General features: G+C 43.2%; 1 protein-coding gene across 1 annotated transcript in view; it reads left to right on the top strand.

The window, feature by feature from the left end:
- Nucleotides 1-644: 644 nt before the first annotated feature.
- Nucleotides 645-22,651, top strand: part of LOC126455942 (sodium-independent sulfate anion transporter-like) — a 173,586-nt gene continuing 151,579 nt past the window's right edge. Inside the window, exon 1 of the mRNA XM_050091700.1 lies at nucleotides 645-750. Within this exon, the coding sequence (XP_049947657.1) occupies nucleotides 675-750 (76 nt within the window). The 5' untranslated portion in view covers nucleotides 645-674. The remainder of the gene's footprint in view (nucleotides 751-22,651) is intronic.

The following is a 22,651-nucleotide window of genomic DNA, read 5'->3' as shown; positions in this document are numbered from 1 at the left end:
ACTACCTACTGTCCCTACGTCGCTGACGATTGCGTGCGATGATATCTGTGGCGGCTGTTATCCTGATATTAATTATCTACATCTACATACATACTCCACAAGCCACCGTACGGTGTGTGGCGGAGGATACTCATATTTTATCTTCGTGATCCCTACGCGAAATGAGGTTGGCGGCGGTAGAATCGTTCTGCAGTCAGCTTCAAACATCGGTTCTTCCACGGAAAGAACGTCCCACTAATGTCCTACATGCGGGCTCTTTACAGATGAACCACACTTTCCTAGCAGCCTCCCTATTGGGAGTTTATTAACCGAAGTCGGCCATTCGCCTTCCCTAAATAGAGGCTAATCGATGCAATCCTTGCTTAATTTCAGGCACGAGAACCTGCGGCATTTGTTGGCGGCAGAAGCTTTTCGATAGTACCGGACGCCGCTGGGAGGAAAACAGTAGTATCTCAAAGGATTACCGTAGCTGATGTCAGGGGCAGAGTGTGCGCAGCGGGACGCGTCCGGCGTTCCGGCGTACTCGGCGCCCCACGGACTGTGGCACCGATCTGCCATCTAGCGGCGCGGCGCCGGCGTCATCGTTGGCCTGCCTGCCATATAACAGCTGCGGCGGCGGACGCCCACCTCACAGTGTCCCGTGCAGCAGCCACAGACACACCAACAGCTACAGAATGCCGCCACAGCAGGGCAATAGCGCGCCGCCACAGTCTGCGCACCCAGAGGACGTCCTCGAGTCCCTGCCCACAAGTAGGTATCTGTCCTTGCCTGCTTAGGTTCACTGTCAACCCTATCCACCTGCATCTGGCTCATTATTATTAACTCGTTCCACCATTACATTATCTTCATAACGTTTATTTTCTCCGGAACGCCCAGGGGCGTAATCAGTGTTATGAAATTACAGCTGGTAGTCACGTTATGTTGTTTTTTACCCTCGACCAGTAATCCTGTGTCAGTATTCCATCATTACTATAAGGCATTCCTCTTGATGTTATTCTAAAATCAGTCATAGAATTGAAGTACCGACATAAAACATCATATGTTCCTAGGTACACTATCCTTTAGGAACAACAATCTGCCCTACTAATTTGATATCAAGTAATGAAGATCGAGAAAGACATTTTCATAGTACAACTCTCACGTTTACTTCTTAAGGGAAGATTATGAAGAGCTGCTAGAAACGATAAGGTTTCCTTAATTAAGGCGACTATATTTCCTCACTATTTAAGACGCTCGCCCAAGCTTACGTAGGTAATTTTCTCCCGATTTATAAGGGATGCTCCCTACAAAGAAAGAAACAGGCGTTCTCAGGGGTAAGATCTGATAAGATTTAAGTGGTGCCATATTAATTCAAAATAGTTTTTATAATGCATCATAAGCCTAACAGTGGAGTCCATCCAGACGTTTAGCGTAAGAAACATACAATGGCGTAACAGACAACTATGTAAATGGTCATGAATACAGCAACGACACACCGGTGTTTGACCTCTCACTGTACAGTGCATGCGACCTTACAAAAAAACTTGTTGTGTCTCTTGTTTCAGTTTCCTTGCTGATAAATATGCAAGATTGTCGAGAGTCCCATTACAGATATGCATCATACTATTGTCACAAAAAACCTCATCAGCACTGCACTGGTTTGACTTCTTCTGGTATTTCACGTGCAGAGACGTGTATAATGTAATATAAACTACGTAAACCGATATGGGCTCTGATAATTACTTCTCTGAGTAACCTTAAGCCTCAAAATATTTAAAACAAACTACATTTCGCATGAAATTTCCACTTGCCTATCGCAGTGCTACTCTCTTATTCAATGTTTCGTAAATGTATGGTGTTCAATAAGTTTATTGTAAGTGTAGGCTTCCATCGTCCAATTGTCTTACACCAAAACGTTTCCACTACATTTTTATCGAACGCAAACATGTCTTATTCCAACTTGTTGTTTACTTATTGAAATTAGAAACTCCAACATGATGTTGTGTTCCAGTATCGTACCTTAAAGGGCTTTGGTTCTGTATAAAGTAGTGAATGAAAACTCAGTTAAGCGTTGTCAAGTGAATCAATAGGACATTAGTGAGTGATGCCGACAAGTGAACTTTCAGAATAACTGTAATCATCTTTCAGAATAACTGTAACCACTCCGAATCCCGAGCGAAAAGGAAGAGAGCAATTTCCTATCTAATAGAAAGAGCACCAATTTCAATAGTTCACGTCTATTTTCTTCAGCACAATATGAAACAATGCACACGACTGTATCTTTCACTAGATTTTTTTAATAGCTCACTCGCAGTCGATTCAGGCGAAGCAATTCCTACGCTAAGTTAGTTAGATCTTCTTGTCCCCCCTAAGAGAAGAGTGGAGTTGATAGGCCTAGCGACAGGAGAGAATCAGATCAACCTATTACTGCAGCAATTAATCAACTTGGGTCAAAATTAGTTTGTGAGAGAGGTCTTCATTTATTATTGCAACATGATTTCACTAAAAAATACCAATGGAGCTATGGTTAACACACTGGACTCGCATTCAGGAGAAGCAGTGGTGCTGAAATTCCCGTCGAGCCATCATGGCTTAGATGTCCCATTAATTCCCTGAATCACTTAGGGTGACTGATAGATTGGTTTCTACCGATGCCTTTATCATCCTTGCTGTATCCTAACCTTTTCCCTGTCTTAATCTTATGGACGACGGGATATCAAGACCTAACAGTCATCATTTTCTTAAAAAATAAATCTACGTCATTCAGAACTCGTGGCAAACGTACACTTGTAAAGGTGGTTTACTTTTTTCCACCTCCAAACTTCCGTAATGGTGGTCTTGAAACTGGAGACACCAGCGCAAACATAATCACTATGTGAAGGCTCCATGATGTTACACTTGTCTCTGCTCTGAAACGCAGCAGAGTCCAAACCTGTAGGCCATAATGTCGACAGTCACCTAAGGAACACCGTAAGTTGGCATCCTCAAGATTAAAATACAGTTTTGTATCTTTCCTTGTTTTTGTTGTCTTCAGTCCGAAGATTTGTTTGATGCAGTTCTTCACTCCATCCTGTGCAAGCCTCTTAACCTCCTGATAACTCCTGTAACCTATATACATTTGATCCTGATTACAGTAGTCAGTCTTTGACCTCCGTCTACAATTTTTAACTCCCACACTTCCCTCAGTTAACAAATCGACGATTCTTTGATGCCTTAGGATGGGTCCTATCAGTAACTTTCTTTTCCCTTTAATTCGTTTCAGTGCCTGTGCACTAGTTATCCGATCTACCCCTCTAATCTTCAGCATTCTTCTGTAGCACCACATTTTTGTCTAACCTTTTTTTTTCGCCCACTTTTCACTGCTGTACAGTACACGGAAAGACTTCGAAACCTTCAAATCTACATTCGATGTTAACAAATTTCCTTTTTTTAAAAAGTTGTCTCACTGTTGCCAATCTGGATTTTACATCCTCTTAACTACGCTCATCGTCCGTTATTTTGTTGCCCAAATAGCAAAATACATCTACTATTTTAAGCGTCTCGTTTCCTAACATATTTCTCCCGGCATCACCTGATTTAATTTGAATACACTGCAGTACGCTTCTTTCACTGCAGTCTCGCTTCTATGAAAATTGTAAGTAAAGTTTAGGTACCTGTATTTTCATCCCTGCTACTTCAGAATTTAAAAGAGTATATCCATTCAACATTGCCCAGACCTTTCTAAATCCAGAAATGCTATAAGGATAGGCTTGTCTTACTTTTTTCTATCTTCTAAGACAACTCGTAGGTTTAGTATTGCTTCGCATGGACCTACATTATTCCGGAAACCAAACTAATCTTCGCCGAGGTCAGCTTCCATCAGCCTTTCCGTTCTTCTGCGAATAATTCTAGTCAGTAATTTGGAATCGTGACTTATCAAACTGATGATTTCGTAATATTCACGCCTGTCAGCATCTACGCGTACTTTCTTTGGAACCAGAATTGTTACTTACTTCCTTTATAGCCAAGCACGTACTTGGCAGTGATGTCTCGTAAACTGTCGTTTTTATGTCCTCCGGATTCTAAAAGTGTAAGACCATTACTGTTTACAAAGAGTAAGACTCAACAGTCGTTAGTGGCTTCCCAATTTTTATCCTAATGATTCTGGGGACGCCTTCTCTTTTTTGTTGCTCTGATCTCTGAAATAATGTAGCAAATGCGTCGTGTTGAAAAAAAAGTAACAGTTTCTTGAGGTTGTTCGAACATCTACACCAGTAGGACCTCTATGTGGGGTCTAAAACATTAAGTCTCCTACACCGGTCGTTGTTGTGAAATACTCTTTCGCTATCTGCAGATGTTTATTTGTTTGTCGTGTTGTCGTGACGCTGTGTAACTCACCGGCTGTCAAGTACGATGACAAGTCGACTTAGCTCCAAGACATTCCTCTCTGCGCGACAGAAGGTATGGAACATGCAAAGGTTTCCATCCAGTAAAAAGAAATACCAGAGAAGGGACACTACCACCACCATCATTCTCAGGGCTTAAATAGGGCGATTGGGTTCCGAACCGAACTGTGAATCAATGGCACACCATTTATGGGACAAGTTTCTCTCCAATCGTTAATGACAACGAGATTATAAATTTAAATAGCAATTGATCTCTTGACTCTACTTTTTTTAGAATTGACAGTCATCGATGACTAGCACAAGAGAGGTGATAGCGTAGTTCCCTTTCCCTCCCCTGTCCAATTTTGTGTTCACTAGTTTTATTACCTCCAAACAGTATTCTCTGTGACTGAACAGTGCAAGTAATTTTTAACACTCTGTTATCTGTTCCTCAGACGGTAGCTCTGACTGGAGTTTCTATATAAACATATGGAAACCCCAAACCGAACTGTAATTCAGACTCTACGGTAAAGTGGTGCCCCCCCCCCCCCCCCTTACAGGCACGTTAAGTAAGATCCTTCCTAGTAAATTACGGAGTTCAAACCGTGTTACCTTTTTTTTTACCTTAATCAGCATACTTGTGATAATATATGTATATATTTTTAAATATACTGATTTGCATGAAAGTAAACGTTGCTTCAGCAATGACTTTAACGCATAACTGTATCGTTATTAACTCTGTGAAACCAAAACCGTTTAAATGAGACCCCCAAAATGCGCACTGTATCCTAACAAGTTGTCTGTAACACACGGGTTCACATCACATGTCTGTGTTGATTAGCAGGCAAGCGACTATCATTCCCCATCACACACTTATGGAGCGCGGGGCAGTGAATCACTCGTAGTTCCCGCTCTTTCTTCTGCCTGAATCTGACAAACGAATTAGTAAAATACTGTACTGCGCATAACAGTCGTTTCTTGTCTGCGTGGTTGCAGCATATAATTATACACTACTGGCCATTAAAATTGCTACACCAAGAAGAAATGCAGATGATAAACGGGTATTCATTGGACAAATATATTATACTAGAACTGACAAGTGATTACATTTTCACGCAATTTGGGTGCATAGATCCTGAGAAATCAGTACCCAGAACAACCACCTCTGGCCGTAATAATGGCCTTGATACGCCAGGGCATTGAGTTAAACAGAGCTTGGATGGCGTGTACAGGTACAGCTGCCCATGCAGCTTCAACACGATACCACAGTTCATCAAGAGTAGTGACTGGCGTATTGTGACGAGCCAGTTGCTCGGCCACCATTGACCAAACGTTTTCAGTTGGTGAGAGATCTGGAGAATGTGCTGGCCAGGGCAGCAGTCGAACATTTTCTGTATCCAGAAAGCCCCGACCAGGACCTACACCATGCGGTCGTGCATTATCCTTCTGAAATGTACGGTTTCGCAGGGATCGAATGAAGGGTAGAGCCACTGGTCGTAACACATCTGAAATGTAATGTCCACTGTTCAAAGTGCCGTCAATTCGAACAAGAGGTGACCGAGACGTGTAACCAATGGCACCCCGTACCGTCACGCCGGGTGATACGCCAGTATGGCGATGACGAATACACGCTTCCAATGTGCGTTCACCGCGATGTCGCCAAACACAGATGCGACCTTCATGATGCTGTAAACAGAACCTGGATTCATCCGAAAAATGACGTTTTGCCATTCGTGCACCCAGGATCGTCGTTGAGTACACCATCGCAGAACCGGCCGGTGTGGCCGAGTGGTTCTAGGCGCTTCATTCTGGAACCGTGCGACCGCTACGTCGCAGTTTCGATTCCTGCCTTGGGCATGGATGTGTGTGATGTCCTTAGGTTAGTTAGGTTTAAGTAGTTCTAAGTTCTAGGGGACTGATGACCTCAGATGTTGAGTCCCATAGTGCTGAGAGCCATTTTGAACCATCGCAGGCGCTCCTGTCTGTGATGCAGCGTCAAGGGTAACCACAGCCATGGTCTCCGAGCTGATAGTCCGTGCTGCTGCAAACGTCGTCGAACTGTTCGTGCAGATGGTTGTTGTCTTGCAAACGTCCCCATCTGTTGACTCAGGGATCGAGACGTGGCTGCACGATCCTTTACAGCCATGTGGATAAGATGCCTGTCATCTCGACTGCTAGTGGTACGAGGCCGTTGGGATCCAGCACGGCGTTCCGTATTACCCTCTGAACCCACCGATTCCATATTCTGCTAACAGTCATTGGATCTCGACCAACGCGAGCAGCAATGTCGCGATACGATAAACCACAATCGCGATCGGCTACAATCCGAGCTTTATCAAAGTCGGAAACGTGATGGTACGCATTTCTCCTCCTTACACGAGGCATCACAACAACGTTTTACCAGCAACGCCGGTCAACTGCTGTTTGTGTATGAGAAATCGGTTAGAAACCTTCCACATGTCATCAGTTGTAGGTGTCGCCACCGGCGCCAACCTTGTGTGAATGCTCTGAAAAGCTAATCATTTGCATATCACAGCATCTTCTTCCTGTCGGCTAAATTTCGCGTCTGTAGCACGTCATCTTCATGGTGTAGCAATTTTAATGGCCAGTAGTGTATTTACAAATTACACATTCCCGGTGTCAGATGTTCTGTATGTGAAATATCTTGTTTGCTAAATATCTGTTAGTAAAATCACTTCTAAATAAGTGATATGCAAAGATTAAACAGTTTCAGTTTTGAGAGAAAAGACGCTGCATTTATCAACTGTGAGAAGTTAAAGATGTGGGACGTTCTGGAAATCTAACTTGGACTCACCCATTGGCGAAAATTGCTCTATCTATTAAATCCCCTACGCACGACTTGCGGACTGAGTCAACCTCCTGAAAGAAAGTTTCAAAGAAAGTTAGAGAAACCAGCAGCAACTTAAAGCTTCGTGAGGGTCCTTAATTTGCGCGTGAAATTCCATTGAACGAGAAAGACGTTTGCATGCGACAGCTGTCCAGCATTCAATTGCAGATGATCACAATTGTTATTCCATCTTACATTTTCCCGGCGGAGGTTCGACTCCTCCCTCGGGCATGGGTGTGTGTGTTTGTCCTTAGGATAATTTAGGTTAAGTAGTGTGTAAGCTTAGGGACTGATGACCTTAGCAGTTAAGTCCCACAAAATTTCATACACATTTGAACATCTTACATTTCAACTATGTGAATTATATGCGATGCGCCACAGGCACATCAGGTGTTTAGTTTGTCCAGACGGACAAGGAGGATCGACTTACGTTACAGCTGCAGAGATACATATGGCAATCGCTTTTCACCGACAGGTCGTAACAAGATAATACACACTTCCAACATAGTTGGAACAGGACGGGAAATTTCGTGTTCCTTTAAATTTTTACCGAGTCGTTCAATAGACATTACTTTTATGATAGATTCCCGTTGTCTTCAGCTACAGTATCTCAGCCGGCCGAAGTGGCCGTGCGGTTAAAGGCGCTGCAGTCTCAAACCGCAAGACCGCTACGGTCGCAGGTTCGAATCCTGCCTCGGGCATGGATGTTTGTGATGTCCTTAGGTTAGTTAGGTTTAACTAGTTCTAAGTTCTAGGGGACTAATGACCTCAGCAGTTGAGTCCCATAGTGCTCAGAGCCATTTGAACCATTTTGAACAGTATCTCAGAGATGTAGGCACGAATGCTTTCACCGAGTTCGCAGAGCTTTTCCACTCTGCACTCCACTGCCGATTAGTGGACCACCGTACGTAGTAACTCCACATATGTGGGACAAGCTAGAAGAATTCTTGACGGATACGACCCGGCATGCTTCCCTGGGCGACTTGTGCGCAAACGGCACAAATGTAAAGCATGCGCATCATATGATGGCTTATGGTCTCGGTGAATATCAACCACGTATGAGTCAGTGTCAGCGGACTCTCAGATAATTCGCTAATGAACGTCTTATCTGCAGGAAAATACGAGTACTGTCGCTAACGAGGTGCACATACAGAACGACCAAGAGAAGGTTCCACTTCCTGTAGTGAATGGGACTGCACCTTTTGTATGTTTGATGACAGGCATAAACAGAAGGAAAGCAATCTGGTTGTATCCGACTACAGTGATAAACCTCTGTACATTTTCTAGTCGCTTTTATAGTTGGAAGGAATATTAAAAAAGCTATATTCCGCAGTTTGTATTGTAAGTGCCCTCTTAAATTAACGTGACAAGCTTACGAAGATGGTGAGTGAAACAAAGGACCTAAAAAATCTGAGAATAGGTCTTCAGTATCAACTGTGAATCCACTCTATTGTCTCTGTCACGTAGAATGCTTCATTTGAAGATTCGTGAAAATAAACTAAGAGCGACTCTTATAATTAAATGTTTCCCTGGGACATTTAAGTCTCTTTTTATTATCTGCGATAATGATCGAAGCAGACGAAATGAATTAAAATTTGTGCTGCAGCAAGCAAGAAGACTCGGGTTCGAGTCCCGGCCGCAGCACAAATTTTAATTCATTTCGTCTGCTTCGTTCATTATCAAGAGCGACTCGGTGACTGGTGTGTTTTGGTCTTCTGGTAATTCCTTTAGAGCTAAGAGCAAGGTTCCGTTGCACAATGCTGTGTATTCATTCATCACTTCTCACGATGACCAGATGAAAGCCCTGTCAAGCGTTCTTCAGTGACTTAAGGACTACAACTGTGAGCTGTTAATCACATAAAAGTTCTGTGTGAGTATAAGTAACAGGTTACATCTGCGTGCCCGACCAGATCTCTAAGATATATAGCACGCATTTAATTGATAATACTATTCCCAGTCATGTCGTCGACTGATGCACCTGTTCTGCCATTCCAGACTTGTCAACGATGACATATCTAAAACAGAGGATCTGTAGGACACACAATCTTGTCATCGATATTAAAATAACGTTGTTCCTGAAAATACGTTTAACACTTCACCTGGACTACCTTGTATTGCTCTTTGTTGTAGTATGTTCCACAGATTGTTACATAGAATTGTATGAAAGGCGTTGGAGAGGTCTGTGAAGGCTACATATGTTTTTAGTATGTAATCCTATTGTTTTCGTGTAAATTAAAGTAAAAAAGCGTCGATATGCAAACTTGTTTTGGCTTTCATCGAGCATGATGTTGTGTTTCTTGTTTTAACCGATATCTCACAACTGAAAATCAATGAGGTTATGTTCGTGCAATTATCAGATTCTTTCCTGTCGCTCCTTTGAAGGGCGACAGAACATCATTCGTATTCCATTTTATAATTTTATGTATCATTTTCTCCCTTCTACAGATTTCGACGCACAATTTATGTTGACACGGATGTGTGTATATCAATTTACTTTATTTAATATTTGTTGTTTATTTAGCCCAGTCAGATTATTACTTTAACGCACTCTTCTTATGTGGCACCCGACGGAACATGAATCAAAAATTATTACAAATCGTTCTCAGTCTTTTTGTGCAATACTTTTTCAGTTGCGCTCGTCTGAGAAATTATTATGAGAACTGTTAAACTGTCAAAAGCCCGCATCTCGTGGTCGTGCGGTAGCGTTCTCGCTTCCCACGCCCGGGTTCCCGGGTTCGATTCCCGGAGGGGTCAGGGATTTTCTCTGCCTCGTGATGGCTGGGTGTTGTGTGCTGTCCTTAGGTTAGTTAGGTTTAAGTAGTTCTAAGTTCTAGGGGACTGATGACCATAGATGTTAAGTCCCATAGTGCTCAGAGCCATTTGAACCATTTGAAACTGTCAAAACAAATAATAATAATGAATAATAACCTTTGGCATTAATAATAATAATAATGTATGATTACATTCCTCAACTGCTACGTTTCAGGAAATAAAGTGGAAAACTCGCACTTAACACTGAAGAGAAGTGTAAGCTACTGGCAGGAAATTTTAAGAAGCTATTTATTTGTGAGAAACAGACCAAATAACTGGAAACCCATGATAATATTCCAAATAAAAATTCAAAACTACCAAGTTTCGATATGATTAAAAGTTACGTCAAACAATTTAAACACAACAAAGCCCCAGGTAAAATGGTCTCACAGCAGAATTTCCAAAAGATAGTGGAGATCTAAGTATCATAATTATGAAAGACGCTCAAACTGGAAGGTTACGTTAATTCACCCATTCCAAAAAAACTGGACAAAACAAACATCATTAATTACAGAGGAATTTCATTAGTACTCTTAGAATACCAGATCTTATCGAAAGCACTTCTGGGAATATTGAATTCCCAATTAGATAAACAAACTGGAGAGTAACAAGCTGCTTTTATGAGTAACAGATCATATCAAGAGCAAATTCTAAACCGTAAACAAATAATTATGTACCGGTGTACGAAAATATCAGATTAAAACACGGCTAGTACTTGTTGATTATAAAAATGATTATGATTCGATAGACAGAGACTCCTTCCTCAATATTTTGGAGGAATTTGCAGTAAATTAGAAAACTCGGTAAACAACTAAACAAACACAGTAGGCCTATCTACAATTAAATATTTTCGAACAACTTCTGTCACTTCCAAATTGTATAAGGAGTCCGACAAGGAGACGGTTTGTCATCACTATTCTTCAACTGTGTGCTGGAAAAACTCACAAAATGTAAAATAGAGGAAGGAAAACAAAAAGATAATAACTACATATATCTGAGTATATCGAAAGGAACGATAAACTGTTTGCCCATTGCAGACGATCTCGTAATAATACATACAACTTTAGAGGATCGAAAGAAAACACTAGAACCTCTGAATGAGACATATGGAAAGTCAGATACACAGATATTGTTTGAAAAGCTAGAATATATGGCCAAAAATGTAACTCGTCAGTAAGACAGAAAACTTCAACTATCTAGTGAAAATATAAAAATGACAAGTGAAAAAAATAAATAAAATCATAACAGAAAAACGAAAGGAAAATATTCGAAAGTGATAAATCTGCACAATAAAAAATGTTTTCCGTGGATTTGATTTAAATATTATAATACAGCTGTAAAACCAACCGAAAACACTATTTTTATCGCGAGACAAAATTATTTTAGAAGTTTTAGAAAAGGCTGAAAGTAAACTCTAGAGAAAATTGTTTGGTCCAGTCCTGAACAAAGTTGGAAATTCGGTTTTGAGACCAAATAAGGAAGTATGTTCATTCTCCCCCAATTAACAGATGAGATCAGAAAATGACATGTTACACTCTACTGACATCTAAAGAGAACGGTGGAAGAGTAACGAAGAAGATCTACATGTCCTTCTAAAACAGGAAATTGACATAGAAAATGGATAGTGTGTCAAAACAAAAAAAGGAATGGAAGAGTAATAACAAACGCAAATTCGACAGAAGACTTCACTCAACAAAACAAACAGAAAAGCATCTGGAGTCAAATGGTCAGATTATAGGAGAAGAGCTTATTCTGAGAAAATGAAAGAATTTTGAGATGGGCGAAGAAAAGAGAAATAAATATTTTATGTGATCCTCAGTTGCCCTAGAACGAAATAAAATAATAATCAAATAAAGGGCATTAAGAATAACAATTACATTGATAATTTTAGCACATTTGAAGCCGTTTTTAGTATCGCAAGTAACGGAAGGGATAATGAAAGAGGAGAAGATTGAACAATGGTTGTTAAGAAAGAACAGACTTTCAGTTGAGTACTCTTCCGACAAGGGTCGAAGGAAAAGTGGTGGGGGAAGGACATTGACGAGAATGAGCTGCAGATAAATAAGTGGGAAGATTTCTATTGGGATAGAAGATGGACCACTATCTGTCTTTTGAAGTTAAAAAGAAATTTAACTTTTCTGAAACTGTTCAGAAGTCGGATTCTAAATAAAGAAAATTATTTTGAGAATATGGATGTGTTTTGTAGTTACACAGGAGAAGTTTTAACTTTCTTGACGTTGAGTAAGTCTGCAGTGCCGTTCAGATAGTGGTGAATTGGATATATATTAGGGGAAGTGCAAAGATTGAGAAGACGATACAGCAAACACAGGGCATGATGATAACCTCTATGTTTATCGGCAGGTAGCCATGATAATTGTAGGCAGGAATGATGTGGTCGAAACAGAGTGTCACAAATGTATCGCACACAAGCTTTCATCGCCAGCTTTCTAACAAAATTTCTAGGAGAATAGCATAACCATAATCAAGTATTTTGAGCGTCAGTGACTCTACCGTCTTCTTTTTAAGCTCAAAACTAATTTTTTTATATATTTCTGTAGTGAATTAAGTGACGCTGACACCTCCTTAGGAGAAAGGGGCCCATACCAACATACTAAAAGTAAAATTGTCTTTCACAGCTCATTAATGCCGATTGAAATTGTATAAATACGATTTTACATTGGACTGAGATTTCAAGAGAAGAATATCCCTAAAGAATTCAATATGAAATTATTAGTTCCTCTATGAATTTACATTTTCAAAAATTTTGTCAGCGTGTCATTTTGGGCTACCAGGTGGGACAAATGGGCACACCTTTTCTCTTAGAAGAGTAATTCCTTCATTTTTACAATTAAATTGTCAGAACAAGCGTAAATTATAAAATAAAGGTAGTTATATTAGGCCTTAATTAAGTTTTATAACTGTAATCCTAACAAATTAAAAACGTCCATTCGTAAAATATACCAAAATTTATGGCAAATTATTTCCAGGAACTAAGAATCTTACAATTCACATTTAAAACGGAAGTAGTATTCAATTTATGGATAATATTTTCATTTCAGATAGTTAGGTTGTCATTATATTATTGACAGCTAGCACACCAACTTTTTTGCACGCTTAGAAGTCCAGCAGAATGAGCCGTGTTCTGTTTTGTACAGCTCATCCAGTTCAGCCATACTTCCCTTTCATTTGATCGCCTGAATAAATCACAACAGTAAATACAAGCTGCGTCCTCTTCCTCAAATGGCTCTGAGCACTATGGGACTCAACTGCTAAGGTCATTAGTCCCCTAGAACTTAGAACTAGTTAAACCTAACTAACCTAAGGACATCACAAACATCCATGCCCGAGGCAGGATTCGAACCTGCGACCGTAGCGGTCCTGCGGTTCCAGACTGCAGCGCCTTTAACCTCACGGCCACTACGGCCGGCCGTCCTCTTCCTCATCCGTAGTAAAGTTTATACATGCAACTTCCTCTTCTTCTTCATGTGGAGATGAAGCCATGGTCAAACGTCGCTTCACAGTCGCTTGGTTTGATTTTCTCAGTTGCTTTTCCGTCAGTACTTGCAGACGATCCAGAATTATCCCCAAGTTCTTTCCAGAACAAGAAAAAGTTATCTCTGTACAGTTTAGGATTAAAAGCGGAAGAGATTCTCTGAAGTGAGGAGTTTGTCTTTTGTGAGCGATTAAGATTGTTTAAGATGGGTTACGTTTCAAACCTATGTCCTGCGCTCACTCTCATAAAGCAAGTGCGTCAGCTGTTCATCCTGGAAGGCTGTGAACGTTATCAGCGTCTAAGATATTGTATGTGTATATATTCTCTCTCCGAACAGGCCTCGGAAGGTCCAGAGGTAGCGACCGACTGCCACGTCATCTTCAGCCGAAAAGTGTCACTGGATGCAAATATGGAGGGGCATATGGGTCAGCACACCGCTCTCCCAGTCATTGTAATTTTACGAGACCGGAGCCGCTGCTTCTCAGCCAAGTAGTTCCTCAGTTGGCCTCACAAGGGCTGAGTGCACCCTGCTTCCAAACAGCACTCGGAAGACCCGGACGGTCACCCATCAAAGTGCTATCCAAGCCCGGCAGCGCTTAACTTTGACGGGAACCGATGTTAACCACTGCGACAAGGCCGTTGCGTGTGTGTATATTATACTTCTACAAATTATCCTTGTGCTACTTTCACCTCAAACCTGGAAGCAGCATCCTGTTAAACTGAGCAGGTCCATTTCGGGATGTCGAATAAAAAGCTTTGTCCGTGGTCGTTCCAGGCCGCTTCCCGTGCTGGAGCGACACCGCTTCACGGTGAAGGCCGGTGAGAGGCCTTCGACTGCCCGTGTCGAACTCGAGGCTGAACTTTTTCGAGACGACTTCTGTGGGAATCGATACAATAGTGGAGTCCGCAAAGCCACGCCGTCACCTGGGCTTGTATTTGGAGCACTCGTAACGCTGAAGCAATCCAGAACTTCCGCCGAACTCATACCGATAACCCAGTCGTACGCTATACAAGAAATAACCTCACCAGAGCATATTTTGCAACAATCGGTTTCTAGCATCCGCAATTAATTCCCGTCCGTGATTTCTTCAAGCAAGAATAACTGTTGCTAATGTATTTTTATAAGGAAAGAGTGTTTCCTACCCCAATATCCGCAATTAGCACATATGCTACTATAAGAAAGACCAGGTACCCATAATTATTTATATCTCGTGGAAGAATTGGAATATTAAATCTGGTGTGGGCATCTGAGGAGCTCATTACTGCCGTCGAATGATTCCCTGAACCCAGGATAAACGCAACGGTCAGCCAGTATCACATTGCAGCTGGACTTGATCGCGGAGTTATGTTACATTACTAAGAACACTAGCTTTTTTTTCGTCAGTCTCCTGAATAGTTTGATGCAGCCCGCCACGAATCCCTTTCCTGTGCCAGCCCCTCTATCTCATGGGGTAGCAGATCTAGCACCGTATGTCCTTAATTATTTGTTAAATGTACTCCAATCTCCGTCTTCCCCTACATTTTTTACCCTCTACAGATCCCTCTAGTACCATAGACACGATTCCCTGATGTCCTAATACATATCCTATCACCCTGTCCCTCATTCCATGACGTTTCGGGATTGCAACCGGATGACACTGCCTTCTTCCGGCAATATTTCGGCTGATAACCGTTCAGCCATCTTCAGCTGAGCGTTTTGCGGTGGAGACTTTATATCAAAAATTGCCGCGGTGACGCAAGCTCAAAGGCAGCCGCTACATGAGCGACCTTTGTCGAGTTTTGCGTACTCTTCGAAAATTGCTCCATCCATGACGCGAAAGTGCATGCATAACAGTGATACCACATATGTCCTCTCTGTCGTAATGCGTGCTCGCAGCTTTAATATTCGGATGTCAAAATTAATAAAATTACTGTCTCTATACATCTCATTAGTCATTAAATGTTTTCTTTGTGAAGAAATTAAAGAAATCACCTGGCCCCAAGCCTTCTCCAGTTGAAAACCTTGATGATTAATAAGATCTTCCGCCAAACTTTGTTTTTCCTTTATTGTGTTTCAGTTCCCCAACTGGCAGCACCATATGCGCTGCCCTTCAGCCAAAAGACAATAATGGTACAACAAAAGACACTTAAAATTACAAAGGAGAAAATTTGGCAGACGAAATATATAAAAAAGGGGGAAAATACTGGAAGAGAACAGACAAAATGGGGCGACTGTAAAATGGAGATAAAAAACTTAAGAAACTATTGTGCACAAAAACCCTCACACTAGAACACTTAAAAGAACACAAGGCGAAGTATGGCTGTAGCATAAAAGTATCGATGGACGGCGTAGCACATAACGATCATTGACAGCAACACTATGTACAAGTCCAGCACACAATTGAAATCACAGATCTTGATGCACAGGAGAACACCACCAAACACAACACTGACATAGCACACTGATGATGATAAGCAAAACACCAGATCTGCCAGGGGCATGGAGGTGAAGGAGAAGGGAAGAAGGGAGGGAGGGGTGTAGAGGGGGGAGACAGGCGGAGGTGCGTCGAAGAGGGCTGGGGAGGGAAGGACGTGGGAGGGACACAGTTCAGGAGGGGGTGCAGGGACTCAGGGGGAGAAAGGAGGAAAATCCAATCTGGGAGAAGGAGGGGAGAGGAAAAGGGGGCCCTGGGGAGGGGAGGGAACAAGGCCAGGTTACAGTTGGGAGGAAGGGTAGATATGGCGAAGTTCGACATCCAGGAGGGGGAGGTGCTGGAAATTGCCCTGATGAAGGAGATGAAAGGTGTGGAGAGAGGGAGGGATACAGCAATAGAGGGGCAGCAAAAGGTGGGGGGTGGAGAGGAATGAGGAAACCAGGGGGTGGGGGGGGGATCAAGCCTGTGGACAGTGGAAGGATGCAGAGATGTCGGAGGAAAAGGACGAGATGGGGGAAAGGAGTGAGGTCATCCAGGAGCCGTGTGGGAGAAGGAAGGCAGATATGGAAGGCAAGGTGAAGTGCATGGTGTTCGAGGATTTTGAGGGCCTTGTAAAAGAGGGTGGGTGCAAAGATCCAGGCAATGCTGGCGTAACAGAGGATAGGATGGACGAGGGATTTGTAGGTGTGGAGGATGGTGGATGAAATCCCCATGTCCAGCCAGACAAGAGTTTCTGGAGGGGGAGGTGGGAATGGGCTTTCTGCTGGATGGTCAGGAGGTGAGGAGTCCAGGTGAGGTGACAGTCGAGGGTGAGGCCAAGGTATCTCAGGGTGGGGGTAAGCTGGATGGGATGACCATAGAGGGTGAGGTAGAAATCATGGAGACGGAAGGAATGAGAGGTGCAGCATATGATGATTGCCTGGGTTTTGGAGGGGTTGAGACGAAGTGACCACTGGTTACACCAAGTTGTGAATTGGTCAAGGTGGGTTTGGAGCATGCCTTGGTACCGTTGAAGGGTAGGATAAAGAGCCAGGAAGGCGATGTCATCAGCATATTGGAGAAGGTGGACAGGTGGGCATATCAGTTCCGCCAAACGTATTTCCACCAATTCCTTAATAACTGAATCCCAGAAGGATCTCGTCCAGGCCAAGATTATCGTGGCTGTAAAATCCATGGAATATCCTGTGGAGATATAGCGCTTGACCATCACTGACTTACTGGGCTTCAAAAGGCCAGTGTGGCGATCATGTTCAACGTATCTTTCCGACATAGAGCGCGCATGTATTTATCACTCTAAGGATAAGCCTGCGCCGTATGTGGACCAATATTCGAAGAGGGCGCGAAACTCGACAGAGGTCGCTCATGTAGAGGCTGCCTTTGCCCATGCCTCTCCGCTCAGACTTTTGGTATAAATTTAGCGATGTCAACTAGCAATCTCCAGCTTAAAACACTCATCTGTAGATGATTGAAAGGTTGTCAGCTGAAATATAGTGGCAAGATGTCGACGTTATCCGGTTGCAATCCCGAAACTTAACGGAATACTTCAACAATCATATCCTGTTTCTCCTTCTGATTAGAGTTTTCCTTATGTTCCTTTCTTCGCCGATTCTGAGGAGAACCTCCTCATTCCTTACCTTAGCAGGCTGCCTAATTTTCAACATTCTTTTGTGTCGCCACATCTCAAACGCTTCGATTCCCTTCTGTTCTGATTTTACGACTATTCATGATTCACTACCATACAATGGTGTGCTTTAAAGGAAGGGAGCGAGGAGCTGGGAGCGGAAGTTGCCAGGCTAAAGGAAAAACATCATTCCCCAAAAGAAACCAAAATTTTACTTGCTCAGGCCAGCGCTGGTTCAAATGGTTCAAATGGCTCTAAGCACTATGGGACTTAACATATGTGGTCATCAATCCCCAAGAGTTAGAACTACTTAAACCTAACTTACCTAAGGACATCACACACATCCATGCCCGAGGCAGGATTCGAACCTGCAACCGTAGCAGCCGCGTGGTTCCGGACTGAAGCGCCTAGAACCGCTCGGCCACAGCGGCCGGTGGCCAGCACTGCTTTAATCAAACAAGAATCACTAATAGTTGCCGAAAGGCTTACATTAAAAGAGCGCATCGTGCCAAAGAGACACCAAAGGGGTTCGCAACAGACTTGATAACCCATATAACCGGAAGCCGACCTCTGTCACCAGTTCTGGACGCGCACTCTGCCAGAGGGCTAAGTTCCCGCAGTAACTGGTCGTACTATAACGTTAAAAAATAATTCATTAAAACCCAGGCATAAAAGCTTTACAGAAAATAATTAAGGCGACCACCTCCATGAAGTCCCAGAAGTCTCTAATCTGCGATCTTTTGCCAATGGAGACACCATCGTAACATTTTTTTTTTTTTTCAATTAGAGGCCACTTGTCCTGCGGATATACCTTACGTGCCATCAACCCAATGGTTTCCTTTGCCTTCTGCATCTGATCCTTCCAACTCTTAGAAGCGGGTTCCAACTCCAGGGTTATGAGGGTGTCCTAAACCTCTGTCTTCCCCGCTGGCCGCTGGCAGAACGAGGGTGACTCATTATACTGGAAGTCTACGGTCACTATTTTTGGAGATTTTTGTTCCAAATGTAAGCAGTGGCTAGATTCGAACCCGGGACACAGGGTGTTTAAACTATGAGTCAAAGATGCTGGCCACTGCCCACCCGGTTTTACCTCTAGACCTCGTGTCCATGTTAGAAGAAGATACTAATGAATGCAACATTGACCGTTGAAAGTACAATATGTACTTCTCATTTCCTCAGAACTGCAAAACCGAAGCGTTAGTACGAGTAAATATCCTTCAATTCCACCACTAGCAACATCAGATCACAGTACTAAAATATTGTTGCCAAGTATAAACCATGGATTTTGCTCTCCTAGTTTCAGTAGTTTTTAACTTACGTTCCATCATATTGTTTTCTGTCATTTTATGCACTATGGTTTGGTTTGTTTCTAAGTAACTACTGACAACATATTCAAGGTTGCCAAGTCAGTTTTCATGCACATAATTTCCCTAACTGTAAGTAATCAAAAGGAAAACTGCTTTTCTACACTCATGCTCATAAATAAAGGACAATGCTGATACATGGTGCAACAACGATATGGTGGGCAGTTGGCGGGTTTAAATCACCTCGAGCTATGATCATGCGGTGCATTTGACCTGCGGCCGTCTCACGGTGGTGCTGGCAGCGGTGCACATACGCAGAGGTGTGTTGGTGCATGTCAGAGTACGGTGCAGCGAGTAAGTGTGCAAACGTTTTCAGATGTGCTAATGGTGACTGTGTGTTGAAAATGGCTCAAAGAACACATATTAATGGCGTTATGAGGGGTAGAATACTATGAGACTGGAGGCTGATCAAACACAGCAGGTCGTAGCTGTGCTACAGTGTGATCTCAAGATTATGGCAACGATACCAGCAGATAGGAAACGTGTCCAGGCGCTACAGTAAGCAACGTCTACAGTGTACAACACCACAAGAAGACCGATATCTCTCCATCAGTGCCCGCAGACGGCCACGGAGTACTACAGGTAGCCTTGCTCGGCAACTTACCGCAGCCACTGGAACAGTTGTCTCCAGTCACACAGTCTATAGGCGACTGAACAGACACGGTTCATTCGCCCGGAGACCTGCAAGGTGCATACCACTGACTCCTGGTCACAGGGGAGCCCGTAAAGCCTGGTGTCAAGAACACAGTACATGGTCATTGGAACAGTGAACCCAGGTTACGTTCACGGACGAGTCCAGGTACAGTCTGAAGAGTGATTCTCGCCGGGTTTTCATCTGGCGTGAACCAGGAACCAGATACGAACCCCTTAATGTCATTGTAAGGGACCTGTATGGACGTTTGGTGGTGTGGGATGGGATTATGATTGGTGCACGTACACCCCTGCATGTCTTTGACAGAGGAACTGTAACAGGTCAGGTGTATCGGGACGTCATTTTGCACCAATATGTCCACCTTTTCAGGGTGCAGAGGGTCCCACCTTTCTCCTTGCGGATGATAACGCACGGACCCACCGAGCTGCCATCGTGGAGGAGCGAATTGAAGATATCAGGCGAATGGAGTGACCTGCGTGTTCTCCAGATCTAAACCCCATCGAGCACGTCTGGGATGCTCTCGGTCGACGTACCGCTGCACGTCTTCAAACCCCTATCACACTTCAGGAGCTCCTACAGTTACTGGCGCAAGAATAGGAGGTTATACCCCAGCAGCTGCTCGACCACCTGATCCAGAGCATGCCAACCCGTTGTGCGGCCTGTGTACGTGTGCATGGTGATTGTATCTCGTTCTGATGTCGGGGTACATGCGCAGGAATCAGTGGCGTTTTGTAGCACATGTGTTTCGGGACGGTTTTCTCAAAAAAATGGTTCAAATGGCTCTGAGCACTATGGGACTCAACTGCTGTGGTCATAAGTCCCCTAGAACTTAGAACTACTTAAACCTAACTAACCTAAAGACAGCACACAACACCCAGCCATCACGAGGCAGAGAAAATCCCTGACCCCGCCGGGAATCGAACCCGGGAACCCGGGCGTGGGAAGCGAGAACGCTACCGCACGACCACGAGATGCGGGCGCGGTTTTCTCAACTTATCACCAATACCGTGGACTTATAGATCCGTGTCGTGTGTGTTCCCTATGTGCCTATCATATTAACGTCAGTTTTGTGTAGTGCCACGTTGTGTGGCACCACATTCTGCAATTATCCTTAATTTATGAGCATGAGTGTAGTTAGTTGAACGCTTAATTTTTTATCAGCCGACAAGTCGAAGCAATTACGCTTTTTAAATGTAACCGAAGTACTTACATCGGTAGCAACTGGCATCATTCGAAATGAGAAATATGGTAACGTAACACTTATCAATCTTTGTTATGCAACCTTTCGCAAATTGGGAGGACGGTCAATGGCCAAGTCTGTCAGCACAATATAATTTGTGTTACTATCCCACGGAAACGCCTCGCAGTGAGAATCGTATCAGTGTTTTGGTATTTACGTACAGCATATTTCAGTGCTGTTTCTGTGAATGTTCAAATTTAAGCGTCATCATGAGTTATATCAACACAATTCTCTTTCCAGAGTCCTGAAATGTAGCTGAATAATTACTTCGTTGCATCTCTCTTTAAACATAATTGATTCAACATCTATGTAGCTAAACGTTAAGGTTTTAAATAGATACTGAAATATTTATTTGCATATTACCAGACACCGAAAATGTTTTAGTTTCATCGACCGTCCTAAATAGAAATGTTTAAGTCCTCGGTCTCTTAGCAACATCTTCAGCCCAGGTTACAACATTCTCATCGTTATCTGCCACTTGACATCCACTGCTAAATAAAGATATCTTTCAGAGCTCCCATGAATTACGGTCTTCATTTACACGCAATCATGCGGCTCTGGTAATTTTTCTTTCAGTGTCATTCACCCACCTTAGGTCTTCAGCACTGTCACTTTTTTGACGCTTAGAAAACAACAAAGAGCTTTCTCAGTCTACCTACTATCCACTCACCTGCTGAGATGTCCCGCTCACTTCAAATTCTTTTTCATTTCAGTATTAAATACAGTGAGGTGACAAAAGTCATGGTATTGAGCCGGTACGTCTCGCTGTTTAAACTGTTTTGTTTGTTGAAACGACCTGCCATCTCAGTAATCGCCGAGATGTCAATATTGAGCTCGGATTGGAGTCTCTGGTCGCCGCATATCTTTGGCGAGCTGGCTTCCCACGCACCGGGAGGCGGACAGAACGAGGAAGAAGCGGGGTTGCTGGGAGTTAGCTCTGGACTGTGCGAGAGGAGCGATGTCGGTGTCGGAGGGCAAGGCCGCTTGGTCGGTGGGCCCAGCAGAAGCAGTCGGCTGGGGGCGGAACGCCGTGGGCTCGAAGATCCTAGTGTGGAGGGCCGGTGTTGTCCTAATAGCGATCATCCTGTGGTCATTCAAGGGCTCAAAGTGATTTCATGGTTCCGTTCTTGGGCTCTGACGAAGAATTACGGCAAGTTAGGTGTATGAGATGAACATAAGAATTCTAAAAAGATGCACGTTGGTGGCACGTATATCAGACTTGAGAGTGGTGTAAGCTTTGCTTCGGTACTGCAGTCTCCAGTCATAGCGCAGCCTGAGAGGAAAGCGTTGATATCGGCATTTTCATCTATTTAGCTGCTTTAAGTTAAATGACTGTTTTGAATCGAAGGTGGAATCAAGTGAAGGATCGAATCATTGCTTCTCTTATTAAGAAACCTAAGTCGGCCCCTGCGTGTTAAACTCTGTTATCTACAGTTATAACGAGTAATTGACACTCTGGTAGTGTCCACGAGTGAACTTTTGAGGTACTGTTAAGTGTTTGTAGTAAGGAAGAGGTTGACTGGGGAGCTTTTCAGTCGGACGCTTATGAATCACCTTAATTGGCAGTTCACTTATGGTATGGTATTTTACGGTTCTACTCGTCGTGAGGAAATCGCAGATAGTATTTTCATAATTTAGCTTGAAACATCATTCTGTCGTTCGGTGTGGCCCTCCGAAGAGTTTAAAGTTCCAAACATTTCCTTACTGTCTTGCTGAGGTTGCCCTGCGACATGTCTTAATTTGTCTCTTGTCTAACCCACGTGCTGCTATCGAAGTATTCAGTAGTACCGTGCCGTGCCTCAAACCAACTTCGTGCACAAACGTATGGCAGCGATGTTGGGTCATCATACAAATCCCCAGGCAGT

The sequence above is a fragment of the Schistocerca serialis genome, chromosome 2 (genome assembly GCF_023864345.2).
Source record: "Schistocerca serialis cubense isolate TAMUIC-IGC-003099 chromosome 2, iqSchSeri2.2, whole genome shotgun sequence".
Taxonomy (NCBI): domain Eukaryota; kingdom Metazoa; phylum Arthropoda; class Insecta; order Orthoptera; family Acrididae; genus Schistocerca; species Schistocerca serialis.
This window is presented reverse-complemented; position numbering and strand designations above follow the sequence as displayed.